Source organism: Cyrtonyx montezumae, unplaced genomic scaffold (assembly GCF_038088225.1).
Source record: "Cyrtonyx montezumae isolate F1298 unplaced genomic scaffold, pur_monq_1.0 scaffold_8, whole genome shotgun sequence".
NCBI classification, from domain to species: domain Eukaryota; kingdom Metazoa; phylum Chordata; class Aves; order Galliformes; family Odontophoridae; genus Cyrtonyx; species Cyrtonyx montezumae.
This window is the reverse complement of record NW_027072089.1, coordinates 89,235,352-89,263,240: the sequence shown is the minus strand read 5'-3', so window position 1 is coordinate 89,263,240 and position 27,889 is coordinate 89,235,352. Positions and strand designations below refer to the sequence as shown.

The 27,889-nt window shown below is 41.7% G+C and overlaps 1 protein-coding gene across 1 annotated transcript; it reads right to left on the bottom strand.

The window, feature by feature from the left end:
• Positions 1-61: 61 nt before the first annotated feature.
• On the bottom strand, positions 62-27,716 carry KCNG2 (potassium voltage-gated channel modifier subfamily G member 2). Its single transcript, XM_065751860.1, is given in 3 exon segments — positions 62-345; positions 348-1,113; positions 26,906-27,716. Coding segments are annotated over 3 exon segments (1,542 nt in total). The 5' UTR covers positions 27,650-27,716; the 3' UTR covers positions 62-313.
• Between the last annotated feature and the right edge of the window lie 173 nt (positions 27,717-27,889).

The following is a 27,889-nucleotide window of genomic DNA, read 5'->3' as shown; positions in this document are numbered from 1 at the left end:
GGAGGGGCACGCTCACTGCCCCAGAAGTTTCCTTACGGCCTCCTGGCTGGCTGCTCCCAGGGGCTCACAAAAAAAACAGGTGCTCAGGAGAAAAGAGCTGCCTTACAGTTAGCGGTGGAGCAAAGCTGTACTTGGTAGAGTTTCTAGGGACATGTTTCAGTGAGCCTTTGAGACTGAAAGTTGCTTGTAAGGGACAATCTCCTGTGTGTTGTCCTTAATGTAGGCAGTTTGGGGGGTTCTGCTTGCAGACTGATCCTTCCCCTCATGTTCACTGCTTCTTGTGCTGCCAACTCACTTCTTTAGCTGTGGAGGGTCAACAACTTCTCTTGGCTTCCTGGTCCAGCACCTCCTGGCAGCATCCTGAGGGGATGCAGCAGCAAGCCACTGGAAACTGCCACCACGAGCGAGTTTGGTGCTTTCTTCCAGCTGGTGCATTTGCCTGCTTGCTGCTCGTTGCTGCTGCTCTTTTAGCTCACTGTAGGAACGGGAAAAGGTATGGAAGATGGAAGTGACTGGGAAGGCCATCAATAAAATACCACTCAAGATACTGCTCAGGGCTACCACCTGTCCCGGGATGCTACGAGGCACCATGTCCCCATAGCCAACGGTGGTCATGGAGATCACAGCCCACCAATAGCTGGTAGGGATGCTTGTGAATTCTTGCTTGGCTCCCAGTTCACTCTCAGCCAAATACACCAGGGGTGAGAAGAGGGCCATGGCAACACAAAGGAAGAGCAGGAGGAGCCCAAACTCCCTGGTGCAGCGGCGCACAGTAAGCCCCAGAGTCTGCAGCCCCAGCGAGTGCCTCGCCAGTCTCATCACGTACAAGATACGCAGGGCCCGCAGGAAGCGCAGCACCAGGCCCACTCGTTCCAGGTACTTGTTCCCTGCTCCCCCTCCAGGCTTGCTGCTGTTTTTTGTGGAGGCCATATCCACAATGAGAGAGATATAGAAAGGCAAGATAGCCAGGATGTCGATGATGTTGAGCGGGGTTTTCAGGAAAGCACATTTATTCTCTGCCTGGATGGACCGCAGAAGAAACTCAAATGAAAACCAAGCCACACACACTGTCTCCAGCACAAAGATGTCATAGCACTTCTGTGAACATTCACCCTGGGGAGAAAAGGAGCCAGAAAAACAAAAAAAAAAGGGAGGAGGAAAAAATTTTGTTAGAGAGCAAATCAAAGAAACAGAGCTGTATTTCTTAAAAGAAAAGTACCAATAGCATGCTACAGTGATACAAACTGCTAGCTACTAAGCTATAATCATCTCTACTAAGAGCAGTTGGAATTGATAACTGAAGAACAGTGCAACTAGCCATGACTTTGGCTGTAGGATAGGTTAATGATGTTCTGGAGGCTGCCAAGAATCCAGCGTGATGATATCAGCTGTCAGCCAGACAGCCCCCTGCTGAAAGGCTGATGGCACACAACTCATTTCCAAGTTTTTTAACACCCTTTAGAAATGATTAGTACATGATTCAAAAAAATTTATAAATTGAAGATTCCACCTTTCCTTATCAATAAATTGCATATAAATGGCTCATAAACACCTACAGCATTTATGTTGTGGTGTTCACAGAATACAGAATGTTTTTGAAAGGATCATTAACTCACTAGCCCTAAAGTAAGATGCATGTACGAGGTACTGACAAATGTATGTATTTCTCAAAGAAAAAGAAGAGGAGCTTGACAGACCATTGTTAATTATCAAACCTGTAACAAATAATGACCATAGAATCATTGAAGCATTTAAGTTGGAAAGGATTTCTCAGGTCATCCAGTCCAACTGTTAACCTACCACTACACCATATCTACACATCTTTTCAATACCTCCAGGGATGGCAACTCAGCTACCTCCTTGGGCAACCTGTTTTCAAAGTTTCACAACCTTCTTAAGTGAAGAAATTTTTCCTAATATCCAAACTAAATATCTTCTGGTGCAACTTCAGGCCACTCCTTCTTGTGATGTCACTTGTTGCTTGGGAGAAGAGACCAACCTCTGACTTGCTATCACCTCCTTTAAGGTACTTGCACAGAGCAATAAAGGCTCCCATGAGTCTTTTTTCCTTTAGGGTAGATAACCCTAATTCTCACAACCATTCCTTACAAGATCTGTTCTCTACAGCCTTCTTTGGACCAAGATGATGTCTTCAAGCTTTTTGAGGTAGAAAAAGGTTGGAATAAAGTGCCACAAGCTTGATTTGTGGAAAATAAACAGAAGCCTAGTTCTTTAGTTACAAAGACTGAAACTAAGCTAGCCTTAGAGCATTTGAACAGCATCTGAACACTAATGAACAATAATGGTGATGATGCCTGTTCTTTGATTGTTAATTCAGCAACAGAAATACTGTGGTAATTCTCTGCTACTCCCACTGAATAATAATTAGTTTCTCAAAATACATTTTTATGTGGACAATTCTAGGACTAGTACAGTTTTCTCTGTAAATACTCAGAAGTATTAATGTGCTGGTGGCTTTGTGAGGAAGGGAAGTGTATACTTTTCTAGGAGATGTGTGTTTTTAATGGTTGAACTATTTTGACATGGAACCATTCATGAAAACTCTTGCAACCCTGTAGGTAGTGAGTGATTCACGGTAGTGAGTACGAAACTTCCAGTGAATGCAGTGGGTATTAGATACAAATGTAGAACCTCATTCTGCTTGCCTATACTAAATTACAGCAATGAATTAAAGAGCAGAGAGGCTGCATCAAACTGGTTTCCAGTTCACCACCAGACTATCTGAGAATCTAGCATATCTACAAACAGTTCTGCCCACTCACTAACCACAGGTGCCTTCCTGCTACACAGAGCTGAGGAAATTTTTACTGCACAGTGACACATCCTAATTTCATCACCCCTTAAGTGTTTATACACTGTTTAATCCTTGCTGTGAAACATAACAGCAAAGGAGTGATGAGACTTTCTTCACTAGCTACAGCATTCCCCCAAATGTGGGGGAGTGACTGGATGCATGTTTCCAGGACTGTCAGCAGAAAGAGTAGTGTCATCACAACGACTTAACAGACTTGTTACCCCAAGACATAACCCAAAATGCTGAGGTGCTCTTCTACAAGACAATGAATAAAGAGATGTCAATAGGGAAAAAAAATGTGAAAAGGAATCTTCAGAGCCTGCATTTGTGATCCTCGTAGTAAACACTATAAAAGATTTACACGCTAGAGGGGAAGGGATGGCATCCAGAGGGACCTGGACAGGCTTGAGAGGTGGGGCCATGCCAACCTCATTTAGTTCAACAAGGACAAGTGCAAGGTCATGCACCTGATTTGAGGCAATCCCATGCCCAGATACAGGCTGAGCAGAGAATGGCTTGAGAACAGCACTGAGGAGAGGGATTTGGGGGATGTCAGTTGATGGAAGATTCAACATGAGCTGGCAATGTGTGCTTGCAGCCCAGAAGGCAAACTGTATCCTGGGTTGCATCAACAGAAGTGTGACCAGCAGGACAAGGGAGGTGATTCTGCCCCTGTATTCTGCTCTCATGACATCCCACCTGGAGTGCTGCGTCCAGTTCTGGGGCCCCCATCACAAGGATGTGGAGTTGTCAGAGTGGGTCCAGAGGAGGGCCATGAAGATAACTAGAGGACTGGAGCAGCTCCCCCAGGCCGAGTGAGCTGGGGCCTTTTCATCCTGGAGAAAAGAAGGCTTCAGAAGGACCTTCTAGCAGTGTTCCAGTACCTGAAAGGGGCCTACAGGAAAGCTGCAGAGGCACTTTTTATGAGGGTGTGAAGTGACCAGACAAGAGGAAATGGCTTTAAAAACTGGAAGAGGGTGGGTTTAGACTAGATATCAGGAGGAAACTCTTGACTCTAAAGGTGGTCAGATGCTGGAACAGGTTGCTCAGCAAGGCTGCAGATGCCTCCTCACTGGGAGCAATTCAAAGCTAGGCTGGATGGGGCTTTCAGCAGCCTGGTCTAGTGGGAGGTGTCCCTGCCTATAGTAGGGAGATTGGAACTGGATAATCTTAAAAGTCCCTTCAAACCCAAACCATTCTATGATTCTATGATTGTAGGGCTTTTTTAATTCCACTTTCTATGGACATGATATACATCCAATTGTTTCCCATGGGGTCATGCTGATACGGAGAGAAAAATTATTTATCCCACTGAAAAAAACTGCTCCCAAGATCTAAAGCAAATTGCAGTGAGGAGAATCTTATTTTACTAGAGTAGTAGCTCAGAGTCTTTAATTTCCTCTCTAATTTTGTTAGATGCAAAGATTAGAATTTATTTCTGCCTCACTGAACAAATCAAGAATCAGACAATTATTTGGTCCTAAGTATTTTTTTTCACTAATATAACATATGGGACAAAGCATACTGCTCTATGGTAGTATAAGTAAGGACTTCTCTGCCATCATATCATAACTAAGCTGCAAGGCTCTCCCATTAGATAAGGGACTAAGATGTTTTTATAGCACATTACAAATCTGGCTCCATGACACAGAGTTAAAGCTCACAAGGTCAGTGGAAGGACTTCACTCGTGCTATGGTAACTTCCTACCTCATTACCAGGAAACCAGACATTGTTGTCCCAGAGCCCTACTGCCTGGGAATCCCTTATCAGAATATGCTTGACCTCACACCTAAGGGCAACGTTTGTAAGTAAATTGCAGCTCCTGGTACTGTTCTTGCACTTGCAGAAAAGGATCAAGCTTAGACTTGCTGAAGAAAACACACAGAAAAATGACTAAAGCTAGAGCAAAGCAGCAGAAGTAGCAAGAAGGAAAGTCTAGAATGCACATTTACTTTCTCTGAAGGGTACATCACTACCTGGACCACCACGTATAGAGGTTAAAATGTATCTGCTTTAAGAGACATAGCTGGAAGGAGGTGGTCCTAATTCTGATACGCACTGCATATAGTTTTCTTGTCATTAAATGATTAAGGTCAGTGAAGCCTATGTATAATTTAGGCAAGGAATAGACCTATGAAGATGCTACACTGTTTAATAGTTTTTTTGCATCTAATTGGCCCCCATGATCTTCACTTGGTGCAGAAGGAAAGGTAATCTTCCCCAAGTCATTCTGTATGAGTTTTGGTGGGGGAGCAAACTGTAGTGAAAATTGTTTCTCATTAAGGGAATACCGGTGTAGACATCTTCCATGAGACTCGATCTGCCCTCCTACATAGTGACTTGTTTATCCTGTGTAGGTTCACAAACCTATGACTTTGCTATTTATATCTCCACTCCTCCTGCAGAACTACAGCACGAACATAAGCACAGGAGCAGCCTGGCAATCTTCATCAGCAGAGCATGAAAGGCTTGGCTATGTCTGAGGTTTGGATCATCCAGTACAGTAGAACCAAACCAGCATCTTCACTGCAATAACCAACATCCGTCACTGCAATAAAGAGCTGCAACGTACTCCATCCAGAACTAATGGTGGCCTCTGGCTTTTTTCCACTCTCCCCACTTTCTGCAGCTGGCAGAAAACACTGTGGATGCTGTGATGTTTACTTTCAGCAGTGGAGCAATACTGCTCTGCCACAGTGTTCATTTTAATGGGTTGAAACAATCCCCTCTTTTAGCTAATGTTTAATTATCTCCAGCAAAGTGCTACTCTTTCTCAATATCATTATTAACCTATTGCAATCTGAGTAGGGCAGACTCTGTCTGATAGCTGTCCTGAGAATAAGAGGGTGTGTACAGGTCTTAGAAAGCAGGCCCGTGTGTCAGTTAACCTGCCAAAGGCCTTTTTTTAATTAATTAAATGTCTTCTCCTTCCCTGAACTGTGCTTCAGTCACATCTAGGTATTACTTGAATCAGTCCTCACATGAAATCACAAACAGTAACAGAAAAAATGCCTTTCACGCTCTTTGCACTCTGCTACTTTCGCCTGCAGCTGCTTTTGCCTGCAGTTTTTTTTCCTTTGATTATACCATTGAAAAAAAATAAAAAAAAAAATTTCCTTTCCAGAACTTCTAACAGTGTATTCAGTAGTCTGTCCACATGCTGTAACGCTGGTGAGGTTTTTGAGTTCTTTTCCCACTGAAGAAAACAAAATCAAAAAGCAAAGAAACAAACACACAGATGGAAAAAAAACAGAAACCAATAACTAATTAGTGATCAGAATACAGGAAAAACAAGTCTCAAGAGAACTGGATAGTGTTCTGTACAAAACAAATCTGTGTCAAAACTGTATGTTCTCAAAAACATATCGTTATATCATTGCCATAAACACGTATCGACATGCTGCTCTTTGCTTTTTCTAAGTGAAATAGCTTGCTCTCATACTAACTAAGCAGATTTGTCTTGCCAACAGATGTATTTTTACAGTTACATTTTCATATGGCTTTATAAAGATGGGCCTTGGAAAAATACTTATTTTCTTTTAGTTTTTGTAAGTTACTTTTTGTCTTTTAGCTGTCTGAACAAAGAAACGATGAATGGCAAGCACAGAAGACACTCATAATACACCTTCCTAGTATTAAAAGACTATATTTTTTAAACATGTGTACTATCATATAATAAAATAAACATCATTCTAGGCTTCTGACAACAAAAAGCAGTGGTAGTAGTGTACAGTTGCACAGGATTTTGGAACCATATGTTAACGTCAGTTCAGGACACACACACACAAAAAAAGAAAGGTCTTAGTGAGTAATTCTGTGCAGTTAAATTAAAGTGCCTCTTTCACAAGGATTTACAGAAATTTGTTGTCAAAAAGCCAACCACAGTCTTTCTTCTGGGGATATATTTTCTTTGCCAAAGGAACGACTGAGAAAATTACAAAAAGAAAAGCTGGTGTCACCAGAGTTCAAATCCAGCTGTACTCATTTGCTCTGTATGGTACTCATTGTGGCCACCTTTCAGAAGCATTCTGGTTTGGATGCGGGCTCCCTTTCACTAGCACATCCCTGGACTATGCCTAAGAAAAATTCTGGGCTTTGTTACATCATTTCTTGATCCTTGCTGTCCTCTGGTCTCTAGTGAGAACAAATGCTGACTTTTCTCTAGAATCTCCCAGGCTGTGACACCATCTCCCCGCTCTGATAGATGTCAAATGTTAGATCACCTCTTTCCATCTTAGTTCTTGTGCAGTTTTGCATACATTCTTGTAGCATCAGAAGCTCCACAGTACTTCCATGGAAGAAGTTTAAGACCCATTCTCTTTGCCCTTATAGAGAAGAATTTATCTCCCTGTCAAATATATATATTAAGAAAAAATCTCAAAACCATGAGAAGAATTGCATATGAATACCCTTACATAAGCTTTAAAATCATGACATTTCTGAAAGGTTATTTCAATTCTCTCCTACTTCCCTTTTGGGTCATGTTTTTTAAACGCTGCACTGTGCACGCCAGATCAAATTGTTATTTAATAGAAATGTGGAACTTGAAGTTCTGATATAATCAAGGTCTCAGCATGGGAGGGCAGCATCAGAGAGAGGCCCTCATACAAAACAAGCCTCTAGCCTGGCTGTGGTGTCACAGAGAGAGAGGCAGTCCCCAGCCCAGCAACTTATGGTGCCAGACATGGGGGTGAGGCTGAAGTGCTTGTTTCACTGAGTGACTGCAGAAACTTAGAGGAAGGATGCCCCTTTCCTCCCTACTCTCTCCCCAACATACTATCAGCTATGCAGCAGTCCATAGTTGGGATGGTCGCCTGGCTGGTAAGCAAGCCAACTCTGCTCTGAAGCAGGCAGCATGGAAACCTGCTATGGGCTCTGCCACAGCCCAGCACTACCTCACTGGGTCAGGGTCCTCTCTTGCCCCAAGAATTACTTTGAAATGAAGAATCCTTTCCTGAAAAATGTTACAGCAAAATCAACATTACCAGTAACACACACTCAAAGAAAACCGAAAGATTTTGCTCACACTGGCATTTTCTGATGAGAAATAAAAATTCTTGATGGAAAGAGACTTTCTGGTTAAACTCTCCATCCAGTTTTCACAGTAAGGATGAGTGCCTGACTCTCAATATGTGACCTGCTGCTGGAGTGCTGGAATGGTGCAGCCCCTGCCTTCAGCACTGGCATGCTTCTCTCTTCTGGTGACCAGCTGCGGACTCCACTGTTGCCATTTGGTACAATGGACATTAAAGCTGGGGTCAGTCTGAACTTGCAGCTCACCTGCTATGAGCAGCTTTTGTACTTCTAGGCTCAGATGATTCAGCTGCTGCACAGTCTGTCCTCAAAGTTCTCTGTGAATTCAAAGCAATGGTTTCTGTTTCTGAAGTCGCCAAAGGGTATGGAAGAGCCCTCTGCTTCTTGCTGTGGACACTTTTATCTGCACAGAAGCTTTTTGCTTCATCCAGCCGCTAGAAAAGGTAATGAAAGCCTTGTCTTTATGGAGAAGGGCTGTCTTTATGGGGGAACGTTATCACTAACAGCCTTTAGTGGTATTACTGATGTGAGATAGCTCTCGTACAATGCCTACTTTAGACTTCTCTCTCTGGATTTCTTTTGACCCCAATACAATACAGCCTCAAATGACTACTTTTCAAAACTTTTCAGCCTGTAACTTTAATTTTGCTGATGAAGCTGCAAATTAACATGGAACACCAATAGGAATAAATGAGATGCCCAAAAACACAATAACCACCAGAAAGTAATCACTTCAAGGTGTGCCAAAACCCAAAGCCAGTCAAATCAGGTTGTAAAATGGTACGCTGTGCTACTCAGCTGCGGTCTGAACCTAAGGGCTTACTGAAATATGCCTACCTCTGCTTGCCTTGCATCACTGTCTCAAACTGCTCCTCATACATGCTACCATGCAGCCAAACGACTTTGTCAAAAGAAAGCTCAGAAAAGGGTCTGAGGGTGAACGGGAGGGAAGAGAACACCATGTGCACAATGAGTTTATCCCTATATGGTAGTGGCCTATGACCATCCTCGCAGACTAAACAGGCTAAAAATGAATAGATAAACACAGGTGGCCTTCATGACCCAGGAGACTGCAAAGGCCCAAGAAATGAACCAGCTCCTAGAGTTACTGTGCCCAGTCCATTAACAGCCTGCTGCTTTGGGCCATGGAGGTGCCTCAGCCTTCATACTTCATCTTATCAGTATTTAATGGGCATAAAACAGAACACAGGAAGTTCCACACTAACACAAGAACGTCTTCACTGTCAGTGCGACAGAGACCCAGAACAGGCTGTCCAGAGAGGTTGTGGATTCTCCTTCTCTGGTGATATTCAAGACCTGTCTGGACACCTACCTGTACGATCTATTGTAGGGAACCTGCTTTAGTGAGGGGGTTGGACTTGTTGATCTTTAAAGGCCCCTTCCAAACCCTTTGATTCTATGATCACAGCTCTAAACTGCACAACCAAAGTTAGTTAATTAGTGCTGGAGGTTTCTGAGTCATAAACATTAAGCCAAGAGACCCATTTAACCTTTTTCCCTGCAAATCCTGTAGTCCTCTTAGCACAGATTGGGCACATATATCTGAATATCAGAGGAAGATGAATCGCTGGGAAGAATGGAAAGCCGGTAACTAGTACTGCAAACTGTACTAGGTACATGAAATGTCTTCCCATCAATATGTTCTTCTCAACCAGCTTTTCTCTTACCTGCATCCATGTTTAAAATCCAATTCTCAAAAAGCAACAGTATTTTGGAGGGAAATGTATTATTTGGCTGTGCTTTATGGAAAGAAATCAAAAACTAAGAAATGCAAAGAATACACATCATGTGAAGAATTAGAGACCATAAATACCCAAGAACACCATCAATTTCCCTGCTCTTCAGTAGTCTATCAGTAACAGAACAGTGCAACACACACACAGAGACTGGGGATGATGTTGAGACATTCAAGATCTTGAGAACTCCTCAGACTCGGTGGCTATGGCTCGGAGCAACTTGTGATTAGTTTGTACTCTGTCAGCCAGCTGATGCTACCTCCTGGCCTGATCACACCAGAAAGAAAGATGGAGAGGCTACAACAGAACATAAGGATTAGCAATGCATTCTGGGCAACATTTTGTTTGAGGATACTTCTTAAGGCTCACATGCATTCTCACTGCCTAATGACTTCCTCATGGGGAGGTATTTCCTCAATTTGTATTCCTTTGGTTTTCTAATGTTTGTAATCTGCTTCATTATAATGAATACACAGCTTCTCACAGTTGTCAGTCTTCACCCTTGACACTAGTCTTGACACTAAATTCTTGCTTAGAAAATAAAAGCACGTACACAAAGCAATCGACCAGTATCTTTATGTGGAGCTCACTGAGTCCCAATAAATAAATGAAGGAATCTGTTTGTTCAAAAAACACTCATGCGCAGGAAGGATGATGTCTTAAAAACAGACAAATCCATTTGAGTTGTCTGCCATCATCAAATGAAGATAGAGAAGAGGCACGGTTTCTGTCAAAAGTTCTCTTTCAGATGTGTGTGGATTAGCTGAAAGTATCATCTTCATCTACTACCTGCATGTTTATAGTCCTCAGCTCAGATGACAGAACGGCACTTAATCCTTTTCATTCTTTCATTGCTTAATTGCTTAATCCTTAATTATCATTCCTTTGTCCCCCTCAGCACAAAGTCAAACAGGATAGCTCAAGCTTCCCATGGTGGCTGGCTATGCTACAACAGCCAATGTTACTCATGACTGGTTGACAGGGCAATGCTAACATGGAGGTAATGGCAACCAGCAGGTGAGGTAGGAGCTGGGAAGAAAGGGTCTGTTCAGTTCACATGAGGTGCCTGCAAAAAGAACTCATTCAGAAGCCATTTAGACATGCTTCTGAGCAATTTGCTCTGGGTGTCCCTGCTTGAGCAGTAGTTTGGACCAGATATCCGTTCCAACTATTCTGGGGTTCTATGATTATTATTAATCTAAAGAACAGTGTAAGCAGGAGACAAAATACCTACAGAATAGTTTTTAGAATCTGGACTAGAATCTAGAATCTAGAAGACAAATAAGGTTCCAAAATAGTCATCCCTGCAAGATAAGGAAAACATTGAGACATTTTATGATGAAGCTTCTCAATTTCTGAAAATGTGTGAGGGAGTAACCCATGACAACAGGGGACTGCACTCACCTCCAAATACATACATTCCTGTAACTTTAAACTAGCAAAAGAAATGATGCTCTTGGGCTAAAGCTGCAGAAGCTGGGCCTCAAGGTCTGATATTCCCATCTTACTTACTCATATGTGGCTGCATTTAAGACATAAGTAAGCTACTAATGATATCTAATTACCTACAACCTTTATATTCAAGAACACGTATGTGGTCATAGAATCACTGACTCACAGAATTGTAGGGGTTGGAAGGGACTTGTGGGGATCATCGAGTCTAACTCCCCTGACAAAGCAGATTCCTTAGAGTAGGTTGCACTGAAAAGTACCCAAGTGGGTCTTGAATATCTCCAGAGGAGGCATCACAATCTCTCTGGGCAGTCTGTTCCAGTGTTCCATCACTCCTACAGTAAAGAAGTTTCTTCTCGTGTTTGTACTGAACTTCTTGTGTATATCTGTGTCCATTTCCCCTTGCCCTGTTGCTGGGCACCACAGAAAAAGCCTAGGCCAACATCTATATATATATGAACTTCAGATATTTTTAAGTGTTGCTAAGATCCCCTCTCAGTCTTTTCCTGTCCAGGCTAAACAGCTCCAGGACTCTTAGACTTTCATTACGAGAGAGATGTTCCAGGCCCCTAATATCTTTGTGGCCCTCTGCTGGACTCTCTTCAGTAGTTCCCTGTTTTTCTTAAAGTGAGGAGCCCTGAACTGGAAACAGTATTCCCATGAGTAGCCTCACCAGAGCAGAAGAGATGGTGGGGACAGTCACCTTTGACATCCCAGTTGTGATTTTTTTCAATGCATCCCAGGATATCATTGAATACCTTGCAAATAAACTCATCTCCTGATTTCTGGAGAATCCTAGTTTGTAATTTCTATTTTAGCACTCTGAAAACAAGGCAGACTCAGTTCTGTAGCCTTGCTTCAAAAAACTTCAGCAGTGCCACTTAGCATTTAGAGGACATTTACTTCTCATAAATGTGGCAGGATTGCAATGTCAAGATGGTGGTTATCTACCATTGCATCATATATCAAAACACTCCAGAACCAGCGAGCATGGGGCTGAGTACTTGCCAAGGGCACTTATATGTAGTTTGAACAGTTTCAACAGTAAGTAACAACATACAGACTAAACACCCGCCTCTGAAAGGAGGAGCCTAAGAGAGACAGAGCTGCCTTACAAAGCAGTAGGATCATGACCGCCTAGTCAGGATGAAGAGATAGATGAGGTGTTCTACAAGCAACTCGTAGATGTTGCACGATGGCCAGCACTTGTTCTCATGGGGGACTTCAACTTCCCTGATACATGCTGGAAATATAATACTATGCAGAGGAAGAAGTCCATGAGATTTCTAGAGTGTGTGGAAGATAGCTTCCTGGCACAGCTGGTGCAAGAACCTACCAGGGGAGGTGCCCTGCTAGGCCTGCTCTTCACTAAAAGAGAAGGACTATCAGAAGATGTGAAGGTTGGAGATTGTCTTGGCCAGAGTGACCATGAAATGGTGGAGTTTGCTATTCTTGCTGATGTCAAGAGGGTGACTAGCAAAACTGCTACCTTGGACTTCCAGAGGGCAGACTTTGACCTGCTCAGGACACTTGTTGCAAGGGTCCCTTGGGACTCGCTCCTGAGGGGTAAAGGGGTCCAGGAAGCCTGGATGCTCCTCAAGATGGAAATCTTAAAGGCACAGGAGCAGGCTGTCCCTGAGTCCCGCAAGTCAAGCTGGAGGGGAAGAACAGTGTGGATGAACCAGAAACTTTTGCTGAGACTCTGGGAGAAAAACAGTATACATCCTCTGGAAGATGGGACAGGCTACTTGGGGAGACTACAGAGAACTGGCCAAGATTTGCAGGCAGAAAGTTAGAAATGCTAAAGCCCAGCTTGAACTTAGACTGGCTACTGCAGTAAAGGAGAACAGAAAATGCTTTTACAAATACATTAACAGCAAGAGAAGAACTAAGGAGAATTTCTCTACTTGATGCAGCAGGGAATGTAACCATGGAGGATAAAGAAAAGGCTGAAGTTCTCAATGCCTTCTTCACATCTGTCTTTTATAGACAGAGCAGTTATCCACAGGGTATTTTTCGCCCTGACCTTGTAGTCTGGGACGGAGCGCATAATGCACCCCCTGTGATCCTAGACGGTCAGAGAGCTGCTCCTCCATCAGCCTGACCTCGGTATCAGGGAAAGTTATGGAGCAGATGATCTTGAGGGAGATCACACAACATGTGCATGGCAACCAGGGGATCAGACCCAGCCAGCACGGGTTCACAAAGGGCATCTCCTTCTATGACTGGGTGCCCAGACTGGTAGATGAGGGAAAGGCTGTTGATGTAGTCTACCTGGACTTCAGCAAGGCCTTTGACACGGTCTCCCACAGTATTCTCCTGAGGAAACTGGCAGCCCGTGGTGTGGACAGGTTCACTCTTCCCTGGGTGGAGAACTGGCTGGAGGGCCGTGCCCAGAGGGTAGTGGTTAATGGCGTTAAGTCCAGCTGGCGTCCTGTTACGAGTGGTGTCCCCCAAGGGTCAGTTTTGGGGCCCATCTTGTTTAATATCTTTATTGATGACCTAGACGGGAGGATTGAGTGTACCCTCAGTAAGTTTGCAGATGACACCAAGTTGGGAGGATGTGTCGATCTGCCTGAGGGTAGGAAGGCCCTTCAGAGGGATCTGGATAGGCTGCTGGGCTGAGGTTCTATAAGACCAAGTGCCGGGTCCTGCACTTTGGCCACAATAACCCCATGCAATGCTATAGGCTTGGGGCAGAATGGCTTGAAGAATGTAGAGAGGAAAAGGACCTGGGGGTGTTGGTTGATACTCGGCTTAACATGAGCCGGCAGTGTGCCCAGGTGGCCAAGAAGGCCAACAGCATCCTGGCTTGTATTAGAAATAGTGTAGCCAGCAGGAGCAGGGAGGTGATCATCCCCCTGTACTCAGCTCTGGTACGGCCACACCTCGAGTACTGTGTTCAGTTTTGGGCCCCTCACTACAAGAAGGACATTGAGGCCCTGGAGCGTGTTCAGAGAAGGGCAACAAAACTGGTGAGGGGTCTGGAGCACAAGTCTTATGAGGAGCGGCTGAGGGAGCTGGGATTGTTTAGTCTGGAGAAGAGGAGGCTCAGAGGAGACCTTATTGCACTCTACCACTTCCTGAAGGGGGGTTGTGGTGAGGAGGGGGTGGGCCTCTTCTCCCTCATAAATAATGACAGGACGAGAGGGAATGGCCACAAGTTGCGCCGGGGAAGATTTAGATTAGAGGAAAAACTTTTTCTCTGAAAGAGTGGTCAGGCACTGGAATGGCCTGCCTAGGGAGGTGGTTGAGGCACCATCCCTAGCGCTGTTCAAGAAGCGTTTAGATGAGGTGCTAAGGGATTTGATTGAGTAGCTTAGTGATAGGAGGATGGTTGGACTAGATGATCTTGTAGGTCCTTTCCAACCTAATGTATCTATGAATCTATGAACTCTTCCCATTGACCTAATGTCAGTGCTAGGAAAAACAATGCTATTGTACCTAGCTGTACTCACAAACAGATAAGCAGTGTATACAACTATGAGCTTCCTAAGCCTAGTATCATCCTCTTTTCTTCTCTTTTTTCAAGCCTGCCTCACACACTAAAAAAATCTCAGTCTTGTTTATTGTCGTGGTTGCAGCCAATGTTTTGTTTGTTGCTGAGTGATGGGTACATTCCCAGGGCTACCACCATGAAGGGGCAGGGCAGAGTGGAGCCAGGTCAGATGCCTGAACTAAACCAGGGATTGTTCCATAGCACACAACACCACAGGGAAGGCCATAATTTTTTACAGCGCTCTAAAGTTTAACTTCTCTCTTATTTTCCCTGGTATCCCCTTTCTTTCACCTTCTTTCAATTCATTTATAGGTTTTTCCTGCCCCCTACTCATTGCTGGTTCCATTTCAGTGATCCACATTAGTTTTACTGTTTTTTGTAACCTGCTACAAGGATTGGTGGTATCTGTTTTTTCAACCTAGGGGAAAGGAGGGAAGAGTCAGGCTTGTTCTTTTCCTCCTACACTTTCTTTCAAGCCTGTTCTTTTCCCCTCTTCCCCTTTATCCTATTAGTTGAAAGCAAGTGAAGGATTTGCACATCTTGCCTCTGGCTGGATTGGCTCTCCTGCTGGGGAGTGGCTCAGTCACAGCTGGCAATCTGCTCCTGCATTACCCTTATGCTAAAGCTCTGTAATCTGTGCTCCTGAATTTATGATGTGGATGATTTTTTGCAAGATGGATCTGACCACTGTGAAAGCCTGCATTCTTCCTTATTTCTTTCTCCTGCTCATGACAATGGTTAATAGCTTTCTGTGACACTGAAGCAGAATATAAGAACTGCATAACTTACGTTAGGATTAGGCAGCACTGTGTGCACAGGCAGCCTCAGATGGGAAGAAAACATCCATAGCTTCTGCCCATGGAAACTGTGTGCAGACTTTTCAGAAACGTGTTGGAGTTTCTGTTCTGTCATCATCCCTGCACAGCGTGTTGAGTTCCAATCACAGCTCAGGATGTACTGGAGGACCTTCACACTATTCTCTATATTTCTTCTTTGTATCCAGGCTTAGCTGGAGCAGAGAGAGAAGGAAAAGGTAGGTGTGCCTGCCATGGGAATGCCAGAGTGGTCAGAGTGCTGGAATTCATCCAAGTGAACAGTCCGTTCTGGCTGAGGCATTCTGCTCATGAATGAACCTACAAGCCAAAGTCTGAAGAGAACAGTGTGCTGGAACTAAGCCCTGACTGCAGTATGCCCCAGCCCCTGCAGCAAGTACAACCAATGATGGACAAGGTTCCTTTGTCAGGATTCAGCTATCAGAGGGCCAAACTCATTCCACGGCACGTATGCAGTTAACAGTGCTGAGTTTACAGTCAGGTACTTCTAGCACCTGGTTAATGTGTTGTTTCTATGCTATCTGTATGTTTCATTTGCAAACATTTTATATTTCCTCAATACCCACTAACAAAATACCAAAGTAACTCTATGCCAAAACCAGAGACAGCAGCATGTCTTTCCACATACACTGTCACTAGGTGATTATTTCTCACATTACTTGCCTTGATTTTAAGATCTAATAGAAATTTGTAAAACATTTAACATCAGAGGTAAGTTTTTGAGAAATGCCATTTTTGTTGGGAGAGGACATTACGTAGAACTAATTCTAATATCTTACTGAAGTAAAAGTACCTGCATCAGAAGTCATTTTTCCAGGAAACTTCATAACCTTATAAAAATTGTATTATTAACTTCGACTAATGAGTATTATTCTGAACAGACTAGAATTAATTATGCTGTGGTTCTCAAAGGTGTTGCCGATAGCACTCAGTATTTAATGGTTTATTTGAAACTAATATTATGTTTACTTTTTTGAAGTCCACCTACCTTAAGAGTTTTCTTACAGTCCTTTCTTCAGCCTTTGTTATAAAAGCTACTGCAAAATTTGTAACTTTTCTTTACCATTTGTATACTACTACAATCTTTATTTGTCGTGAGTTTTAATGTCCCCATGGACACTATAAAATTCTTCAATTTCAAGAACTTCTATATTTCATCTTAATCACTATATTTTAAGCAATGAAAATGTATTATTTCAAATGCTTTAGTGCTGTGCACATCAATCAATTCATTGCCCCAGCTTTGTTATATGAGATCTCGCCAAACAAATCTGTTTGCTTTCTTTCATTCCAAACCTCTGGGATGAATAGCAACATACCCTGGAGTTCTGAGGTGAATATCTAGATGCTATTTTTATTACACATAAAAGATTATTCTCTTTCAAAACACTAGGACAATGTTCAATATTACCATATAGCACAAGCTGGTTTGTGAAAGGCAGTGGAACAATGAATGGAGAGTAGATGATTTGCTGTACCCTGAGGATATTACAACATAGGCTATATTGAGTTGTTGTATTAATTTTACAAATATGACTGGAGGCTAAGCAACTATTACCATGAAATTGCTCCAGAGACTCCCTGGATGATTTACCTGGAGATGTGATAGGTACAGATACCTATGGCAGTGGAACCACAGAAATTTAAAAGAAACTAAAAATGAGCACATTTTGCTCAGTGAAGTACACTGTATCATACACGAACCAGTTAATACCACGGCAGAGCTGCTAGTGCTTTTACAGATGAGTCTTAGTTGTTTAATTATTTATCATTAATGTCATATTATAGCATATTTATACAATATTTAAAAGACAACCTGAGCCTGCTATTTATTCATGAGAAGATATTCTGTAGACAGAGTTCATTAGTACATCATAAAGTCATTAACAAGTCAGTGGGAATTTTATTGTACTCAACTCCTGCTGCGTCCCCAAGCTAACAGGGCAAAGAAATGCTCTCAATTTTTTTTACTTCTAAGCCTAAACCACTGTAGAGATTCTCAGGAGGTTCCCTAAGTTTATACTGTAACATACTGTCCTGAAAATCTTCCAAGGCAGCTCCTTATCCCATAAAAACATTTCTCTTTAACCAGGAAAAGCTATTCCGTGCCCTTCCCTGAGACCCTAAATTAGTAAGAGCCATGGTATGAATAGTTCAGGCTGTAATTTTGCTGTGATGGGGAATTTTGAGCAGAGGGGACACAGACTGACTCACGGTGGGTCTCTGTGGAAAGCTGTTCCACAGCACCATGCTCTGTCTGCAGTCTAAACAGAGAAAGATTTCAGCTTTTTTGTGTGACTGTTTCCTGTATTTTATCTTGATGAGGCTGCCATGACTAAACAAATAGATATATCTGCTGAAGTTAAACAGGCTAAATAAAGCAGGAAGGCATGACATTTCTTGGGGGGGGGGAAGGAGCACTGTAGAAAATCAAAATGCTTACTTTAATCTCTATTTTTTCCAGGAGAAGCAACCAAGCCAAGCAGAAAGAGAAATGGAGAGAGTTCTCCAAAAGTAGCCATGACTAAATACCAGTTGTTAGGCATCACTCTATCCATGGAAGCATTATCATGAATAACTAATCATTCCTTAAATCATTTTCTATTCATTAGCATCTTAAGGTGACCTTGCAAAAGGGGAAATGTTACTTCTGACCAGTGCTGTCAAAGCCGGTGTGCTGTGCGCTACCTGACCAGGTGCCTTCCAGGCAGCCTGAGGCCTTGGTGGAGGAGGGCAGAGCAGAGCAGTTCTCTTCAACCTTGCTGTTTGAGGAACTCACAGCATCACGTTTTTCCCTTATGTATAGGTACAACAATCCTAATCTCAGAAAACTAAGCTGCTACTTAAGAGATACTCTCACACAAATAGCTGTATTTGGATAATTGGTAAAGATTTATGTGTAGATTCACAAAAGAAAGATTATTACATTTCTTCTACATTAAGGACTGGATAATTCAGATGAATCACAAAGCACAGTTCTCTGTAAAAAACTCAAAAGACATGACCACTACTTTTTGATATTTGTAGAGAACACTTTGCTATTGGTATCTGCACATTCCAGGGGAGGCAGATAAAGGATGCTGACAACTCTTAAAAAAACCCACATAACTCAACATCTAAGGTTTAGATTGCACAGTGCCGAGGTCCTTGGCTACTTGGTTTTAAAAGCTATGTGTGTTACCCAAAAAAGCAACATGCATTTTATCTTTCAAACCTTGTCAGTTTCAATTGCTGTCAGTTAAATTTCAGCTGACTGAAAAGCGACAAGCACAGCAAGTTTCTCTACCCATCAGATAGTAGCTGGGAGACCACATCACGATGAGTCAGACTTGTACTGCAGATCCTTGCAGCTACTCTTCAGTTCAAGATAGTAAGGCTATCATACACTAAGTGCATCTTATATCAAATAAGATGGTTTCTTTAATAAAATTCCTTGCTTAGAACCCTAGTTCCCAGGCTAATGTATGAAAATGCATTCATAATCTGAGCACAAACAATGCAAAATAATAGATGAAAGTACATGAGGTAGATTGTAATGGCACACTTCCCTTTGCCCCTACTTCCCTCAGCTCCTTCCTTTGGCTTGGCCTTGTACACAAAGCCTTGCACAGGAAAGCAATGAACAGTACTGATAATAGCCACAAATCTGTCCCAACCTAAGGAGGGGAGGTGAAGAGGTGGACAGGGACAAAAGAACTGATAGCAGACACACAGTTTGACAACTGAGGACCAATCAAGTATGTGCCTAAAAAGTAAACTATGACTATGAGTCAATTATCTAACCCATAAACAGTGAGAAGCCCAAGAGCCCCTTGAGCTCTTCTGCATGGCAGCGGGCTGCACAACAAGATCTCCTCTTGAGCTGGTTACATCTGCACAGAAATTCCTTACACTCTGACATCAAGATTCCTTGCCAATACATATCTTTGGGAAGTGACTAATAGTTTGTCTTAGGCTTTGTTAGCTTTGCTAAATCATATCTTAGATTAAATTTGCACATGTAATTCCTTTGACATAAACTACTGACCAAGTCTGGGACTACGACTGGATCCAGTCGCACCTAGGCTCCTTACCTCTGTGGTTCAAAGAGTTCAGACAGCAAGGAGGTCCACCCTGAACTTTGTGACTCAATGGGATGGTCTCCTATAAGAGTGTCAACCCCACACTCTAGAAAGCGTATACAGCCATCTCAAATCCTGTTAAGTCACTATCTTATGTGCATTATTACAATTGCATTATATTTATAATATAATATTATTTACATTTATATATTACAGTGTAGGATAGTTTCCATCCTTGACAATGGAGCATGCAAACATCAAAACAAACTTTTGCTTATTTATGATGACTAAAGCTGAGGGTAAAGGATGCTATCAAAATCCATACTTTGGCCTTTACGTTACCATTTTTAATTAAACATCATCTGAGCAGAAAATTTAAGCTTGCAAAGGAAAAAATAAATTAACACTTTAATTCTAGTTAAAATACAGCTCTGCAATTCTATAACTGCTATGTACACTAAGTAAGGACATGTGAACATGAAAGCAAACATGAATCCTAGGAGTCCACAGAACCTTCATTGTCTATGATATTGTAGAACAGGCAAGTCACATATGTAACCAAGTTATTTTGTCTCTTCCTGGACTCCAGCTAGTTGTGGCCTGAACTGTGCAGAATAAATACAATATGCAAATAGCAATGTAGGGGCAAGTACAGATGCCATAAATATATTGCCAAAGCTCATTGCTTTTGCATTTAAACAGGAGAGCCGTGAAAATAGCATAAAGCATTTACAGATGATCCCCAGGGAAATAAGTTAGTCCAATTCCTTAAGATTACATTAATAAAATGTGACCCGCAGTGCCTATGTACTCTAAATAGTTATTCAGAATTCCAGAAGTGAATTTTTAAATACATGTTTTATGTTGATTGTGTGGGTCTTCCTTTAAGACTTTATTCCACAAAGAAAAGAAAAACAATTTTTATTACTTTCATTCATGGTAACAACTTATCTATGCAACACAAATGTGGCTGCGTTAAAATTAAGAAGACCACAGTATCACAAGCTGAAAAGTAGCTGAATAGTCACAAAACAAAGTGCTAGATTTGGAACTTCATGAAAATGGAAAACTTCATTCCAGAGTCTTAAAAAGAATGCCATCTTAGGACAGAAAACAACAACAATAACAACTCGTCTCTGTTATCTTTTTCACTGAAATCAGTGAAAAATGAATTAACTATGAATTAACTATGAATTAATGAATAAACCAGTGAAAAATGAAATAACTGAACCAGCAAATGAATTAACCTAAAAATGACAGTTTTCCCCATCTAGCAGTACCTCAGACTCAGATGAGATATTATCTTTCATTCATGTTTGGCAAAAATATTTGGCATTTCTGACTCTGAGGCTCTGAATATTTACATTTCTCTCTCACTTAACAATCAATTTAGATTACAAACCTAAACAAATCAACATTAATAATCACAGATTGGTTGAGGCTGGGAGGGACCCCTGGGTCCAACTGGTACAATCTCTGCTTAAGCAGGGTCACACATCGCAGGCTGCCCAGGCCCATGTCCAGGCAGCACCTGACTATCTCAAGAAGGAGAGACTCATCACTCTTCTGGGACACTTGTACCAGTGCTCAAGCACATGCACAGTGCAGAAGTGCTTCCTGCTGTTCAGACAGAACCTCTTTGGTTCTAGTTTATACCCTTTTCCACTTGTCCTGTCACTGGGCCTCACTGAAAAGAACCTGGCTCTGTACTCTACTTAAAACTCCTTTCAGGATTTTATAGACATTGATAAGGCTTCTCTGAGCCTTCTCTTTTCTAGGTTGAACAGTCCCAGCTCTTTCATCCTTCCCTCCTAGGGCAGATGCTCCACGCCCTTCATCATTTTTATAGCCCTTCATTGGACTCTCAGTAGCTTCATATCTCTCTTGTGGAGCCTAGAGCTGGACATGGTACTCTGGGGTTTTGCATCACCAACACTTGAGAAGAAGGGAGGGATCACTTACCTCAACCTGCTGGCAACTTTTTGTGTGATGAAGCCCAGAATACCATTAGCTTCCCTAGCAGCAAAGTCACACTGATGGCTCATGTTCACCTTGATGTCCCTGAGGCCCCCTATATCCTTTTCTGTCAAAAAAACTTTCCAGCTGCAGAATCTTCAGTAAGTCCTAGCAACTGAGGTTGTTCCTCCCTGGCTGCAGGACTCTTCACTTCCCCTTGTTGAATTTCAAGAGGTTCCTACCATCTCATTTCTCCAGCCTGTCTCCTCTAGGGAACCCTCAGCATGACTCTCTGGAATATCAGTCACCCCTCACATTATTGTGTCAGCAGAACTTAAGGTTTTCTGTTAGCAAACTTGATGCAAGTACAATCTGACCTATCATGTATATCATAAATGCAGATGTTCAACAAAACTGTACCAAGAATTGAACCCAAACAGACACCGCTTGTTTCCAGCCTCCAACCATACTTTGCAACACTGATCACCATCATCTGGGCTCAGCTGTTTTCAACCCACCTCGCTGACTGCTCGTCCAGCCTTTACATCAACAACTTCTCACAGCAACTCATCACACAATATTCTCTTAACCTTGTCTGAAATTAGTTGTCTACCTTTGGGAAACAAAATATTTAGTCATAAGTCTGCTTAAAACGCATATTCACAATTTATCTATTTCCCATGAATGCTGAAGCACAGTGTGTAAATTAAGCTTAGGAGGTTAAGTAGCTTCAGGCTTCTTTATGAGCAATTACTAACTTCATTATTTATGAAATCTCTTTCTTTGTTGCAATGTTCTTCAGCTTAAGGTTATTGAACTGTAACTTCCTATCAGAGCATCTCTAATTAGACTAGCATTTCCCAATACATTAGAAAGCACAGTGAAGGAGGAAGTACCATTACCATCTGACTTTCTTCTGCTTTTACACAATACCACTACAAATTATGAAGCTCAGTGGGACTCAGGCCTACAAATGCTTTTGTGAATTAGGACAAAATGGTTGATGCTGATTTCTGTGCTTATCACTTGTTTTTCTTGCGAGGCGGGAACTTTCTTTTTCAAGTAGAACTGGATTAAATTTCTGTTTCCATCAAGAAAACATGAAGAGTCTAGCATGATGACCATCTTCCTTTCAGAAGATTCCTTTCCTTTTCATTTGGTTGCTTGGCTCTTACAGTGTTCTTAAAGATTTTTTCTGTAATGTATTCCCAACCTGGTTAAGCCACTTCTATATCCTGAAGTTTTTAGAAGGATTTAATATGCACATGACTAGATTGGCATTTTTTTATTTAATCAGTAAATAAAAGCTAAAAAATAAGAAAATCACAGAATATACGCCCTAGTTTGGTAAGTTAAAAGTAGCTTAGGATTTGATTCTGCCAGCTTTAGCAATTATTGCGCAGCACCTTGAATCTGATAGTACTTCCAAAGAGTAACATCTGAGACAAATCAGGGCAATCATTAATCAGAACAAGATGGCTATAGTGCATGGAACACTATCCTTCCCACACTCTTACCACTAGGGATTGTCATTGTCATCCAGAACATCTGGAGCAGCTAATAAAATTAACAAAACATTTGATTCTTCTTCTGTATTTTAAAAGAGATAGGCAAACACATAAAATAACTTCCTCATGCACTTGTTAATTACTTGAGTCTTTTAAGGTCTTACATTTACAACCATGTGAGGCCATTTACACCTCTGCAATACATCACTGAGATAACAGCTGGTCCATTCACATCATATTAAAAGATCAGGGTGTGAAAAATTGTACTTCAGTATGTTTTGTTCATTACTGGTTTCTCTCTTTCCCTGTAGCAGTAACAGGACATAAGGTGGCATATATATCTCTTGCTTTCCAAAAAAATGCCAGCTCAGGGAAAAGACCACTGCTTATTAATCAGAGTACTTACCAGGACCGCTCTGACATAGAACCATAACAATAACTCAAGCCAAATAGCTTGGAAAATGTATGCACTGAGTACTGTGTGTCCTTGAAATAATGTTTACTGTTTGTTTGTTCCTTAGCCAGAAGGGATGCAGATACATGTTGTTCTTATTAGGAGATTGCAAAATCAGACCAAATACTATCCCTGGGTACAGATTTTACACAAGGTACTTAGGATACTGCTTAGGATGATTAGCACAACTTTGAATTTGTATGAACTCTCTTCTCTCCACACTATTATTTGATGAGCTACTTTGGCTTGCTGAACCACCCACAGATGGATAACGTGCAAGGAGTTTGCAACCTAGGTTTCTGATCCTACAAGCCATTCCACATGGGAGATGCCTGACTTCTTGCCCAGCCTCACTGACACAGAGAACATCTACATAGAAATTTAGAAGCATTTGTGTAGTACCAAAATCAGTCACCATGTATGACTTCTGGCACAACTAATTACAGCTCAAATAGAATGCTGACCTGCACTGACTCAGTAACAGACAAGGAACATTAGATAAAACAAGCTATGTTAAAAGTGATCCTTCACCTGTTCGTTGTGCTAACTTTGCCTCAAAAAACAAAACCAAACAAACAACAACAAAAACAATTTCCACTCTGTCCACTGTCCTACGTGCAAAGGGTAGAATTAAGCTTATTTACAGGAGTTCTACACTTTTAAAATCTAAGGGCACAGAAAAACAGATCATTTACTCCAATCTCCTTCATATCACAAGCATTTCACCTTTACAACTTGAAATCAGCAGTTTAATTCTGATTTAAGTAGAATGTGTTTAGCTGAAGGCTAACAACCAGAAGGGCATCAAGCTTTGAACTGAAAACATCAAAAAAACCCCACAAGATCCACTAATTCTCTTCCTAGCCTGACCCAGTAATTAAACACTGCAATAATGAACATAGGCAACTAGTTTCCCATATGAATTTATCAGGATTCAGCTTAGAATCACACGTCCCTTGTGTGGGGTAAATAACTCCCAAGGATGGTACTTCACAAAGAAATAGTATAGATGATGGTATATTTTGAGTAGTTCTATATAGATAGGATACAAATAATACAAAAGAGAAGATGGCTCACATTCAGGATGACAAGGCTCACAGGGGGACTCCATATGGGAGGGATCTCTGAGAAGAGACCCATTCCTGATGGTGGTCAGCCCTTAAATGGGGTTTGGGAGAGGTGGAGCCAGGCTCCACCCCTTCCAATCACACAGGTATATCACCTTCACCTGTGCCCCCATGGCTGACTTGGTGCTCACCTCAGGTGACCAATCAGTGGTTCAGGTCATGATTCAGCAGTTCCCATACACCTTTTCTGCTTAGTTTAATTTAAAGGTTGATATATTTTCACTACCCCCACAAAAAACCTCTGTTTTGCTTCATGAAGTCATCCTACAATCTTTTTTATAACCTAGACAAATGGAAATGTTACTTCTTATCATATGGCAATTTTTCCAGGTGTCTAATATATATAGGTTTTTTGCACCTTCTCCCATTTTTTATGATAAAGCTATCAAAAACATGAACTCAAGAACTGACTGCAGTATTCTGGTGTCAGTCTCACTAGTGCCACATACAGAAAATCTTCCAGCTTACAATAACTGCTCCCTATTTGAGGGCTGCATTACTCCTACTGCAGTAGGAACTCAGATTCAGTTGCTTTTCTTCTAAATCTTTTTTAGACTCTCCACTTCTCTAAGAGCAAATTTGCCTTTATTTTCATTTTGTATTTGCATGTATGAAAATGTGCTCTGATGGCTCCAGCTTACCAAGAATTCCAGTCATATGTTTGCTTTATCCTTTTATTACTCTGCTCCACCTGCTCTACTAATTTTATTAGTGGATAGTCCCTATTTATGTTTAGATAATTAGTAAAAATGTAAGGCACCCAACCTCTAACTGATTATTTTGACAGTGATTGTTCAGTTATCGCTTAAACACAGGGATATCTAAACAATAAATACACTGCATTTTCCAAAAATAAAATATCCCTTGTGCTTAAAATTCCAGCGTACTGTAGCACTGCTGGTTAGAGTAAAAAACATACATTTTGGAAATAATCTTTTAAAATATTATTTATTTATTAGGACACTATAACTTTTAACATACCTAGTTTAGCTATCCTCAAACCTGAGATGACAAAAAGCCTTAAAAACAAAGATCTTACAATGAATCAACCATTAAGCAATGTGCCAAATGCGATGCCATTTTTTTTCTTGGAGTGAACTGCTGCTATTGAGTAAGCTTGATTCAAATCACGCAACTCAGTTGATTCTTAACCTAAGCATACAAATGAAGAGTGAAGTTTAACTGCACATGAAGTACTCAGTCAAATGCAGCATAGGATTCTGTGGAATTGCTGGATCCATTCCATCAGTATCCTTTTTACTTTCAACAGTACAAAACACTGTCTGCTGTCAGTTAATGAGCACTCTCTTAACTGCAGTGAGCAACAAGCCATTCAGCACGTGGATGACAGCACACAAGGAAAAATCTACTGTGAGGTGCACTTAGCATTCAGTTAATAGACAGAACTCGACTGGATGAAGTACTGTTTTGGTAGGTCAATTTCACAATCACCTTTAATGACCAGGGAACTGGAAAAGATGCCCAAATATTTCTTTGACAGACTTGAGTATGACTGAAGAGGTCGCAAACTCTTTCACACCAAACTCATTTCATCACATACTTAATTAAAATGTAAACACCCTTTTCCATCAGTCTTCAGATGAGCTCTCATTGGCCTACATGCAGATAATACTAGGAATGTGGACCACAAATAAAGCACTAAACTCTTAGGAAATCTGTTGAAATAAACAAAATATCCATAGACTTGATTTTCAAGGGCATGAAGTATCCACAGATTACATCTGAGAATACTATGCATGTCTGAAAACTGGGACATTTACTCTGTTTCTGCTGTTACACTGCTGCTTCAGCTTCCCTGCCCTTTACCTTGCCTATAGCATCAAAGTATTTTTAAATGTGTTTTCTACAGTCAGGTACTGAGAATTCATTAAAAGCAGTATGTTAAAGTACTTTTAAGGAAAATGGGTCTGTTAGTTCTTAACACTATTCAAAGCATTAAGTCTCAAGCAAAGCTAATTTTTATAACCCCAACAGCTAGTTTGTCATCTTGTTAACAATAACAGAAAATAAATCTGTTAGATAAAGCTGTCTGCTTGTGGAAACTGGTGAAGATTAAGTGGTATAAATGCTTTCTGTGTTCTGGCCAGCCTTCCACAGCATGAATCATAGAATGGCTTGGGCTGTAAAGGACCTTAAAAATCACTACTTCCACCCCCTTCTGCCATGGGCAGAGTTGCCAACCACTAATTCAGGGACCAGATCAGGTTGCTCAGGGTTCCATCCAATCTAGCCTTGAACAACTCCAGAAATGGGGCAACCACAGCTTCTCTGGGCAAACTGTGAAAACGAGTATCAAATACAACACCTGTTTGGTTGCTTTGCCTGTCACCTTCCCTGAGGAGACGACAAGGCAAAACATGCTTTACTCTGAAAAAAGCTGCACTCACCCGATCTTCCTCTTCTCTGACATCTGGCATGGTGCTGATACAGAGGCTGACTGCAGTGATGGCAACAAAAGAGATTGAAATACAAGCAAAGATCTTCCCTGGGATCCCTGAGTGGGGGTTCTCCACCATATCCCTGAGATTTCTCATGCACAAACTCAACCAGTTATTGTCCTGGAAGGCACACTGAGTAGTTTCACTAAACATCATCTCCCCTTCATACATCGTGGCTTCAGCTGCCTCCTCCTCTTTCTGTTGCAGCCTCTTTTTACAGCACCACTCCAGGTGGTCCTCTTCTATCCCCCAGTACACAAGCTCCTCCTGAAAAGAAAGAGCACACATCTCCCTGAGAAGTCTCAGCTTCCCAGCTGTCAAGAAGGTCATGATCGTCCTGAAGGCACTAGGATTACGGTCAAAAAAAAATTCATTGCAGCTAACATCATAGTCATCACAGATGTTCATGATCTCATCATAATTGTTGCAAGACTTTAGCTTCCCAAGCCTGGTCAAAGGGCAATTCTCCAAGGTGGTCCATGGAATTTTGTATTTAATACCACCTACATTGATGATCACAAACCTCGTCCGGTCATCTAGGTGTGCTAAGTAGCACAAGTCTTCATCGGGGTGCAAAAGTTTGGCCTTCCTGTAGAAAAATCCTTTCTTGGTTTGCACTTCACACAAGTTTTCCAGCTTATTGAAGGAGTAGGAGCTGAACGCAGGATCTGCATTCCCAGTGAGTAATGCCATTTCTTGATATATTTGTTGAGGTCATTGGGAGGCTACTCAAAGAAAGGCGTCTGGACCTTGATTGGAGAGTCTGTCTGTGAAATAGAATTTTTAAATGGCAACAAAATGAGGGCTTTGCTAGAGAAAAAAAATATCCCAATAAACTTTTCTCCATGACATTACTTTTCACCCTATTATTTTAGAACTATACTTGCTCTATACCCAGTGGAAAGTAAAAACTAACACTGCAGTAAGGTTGGA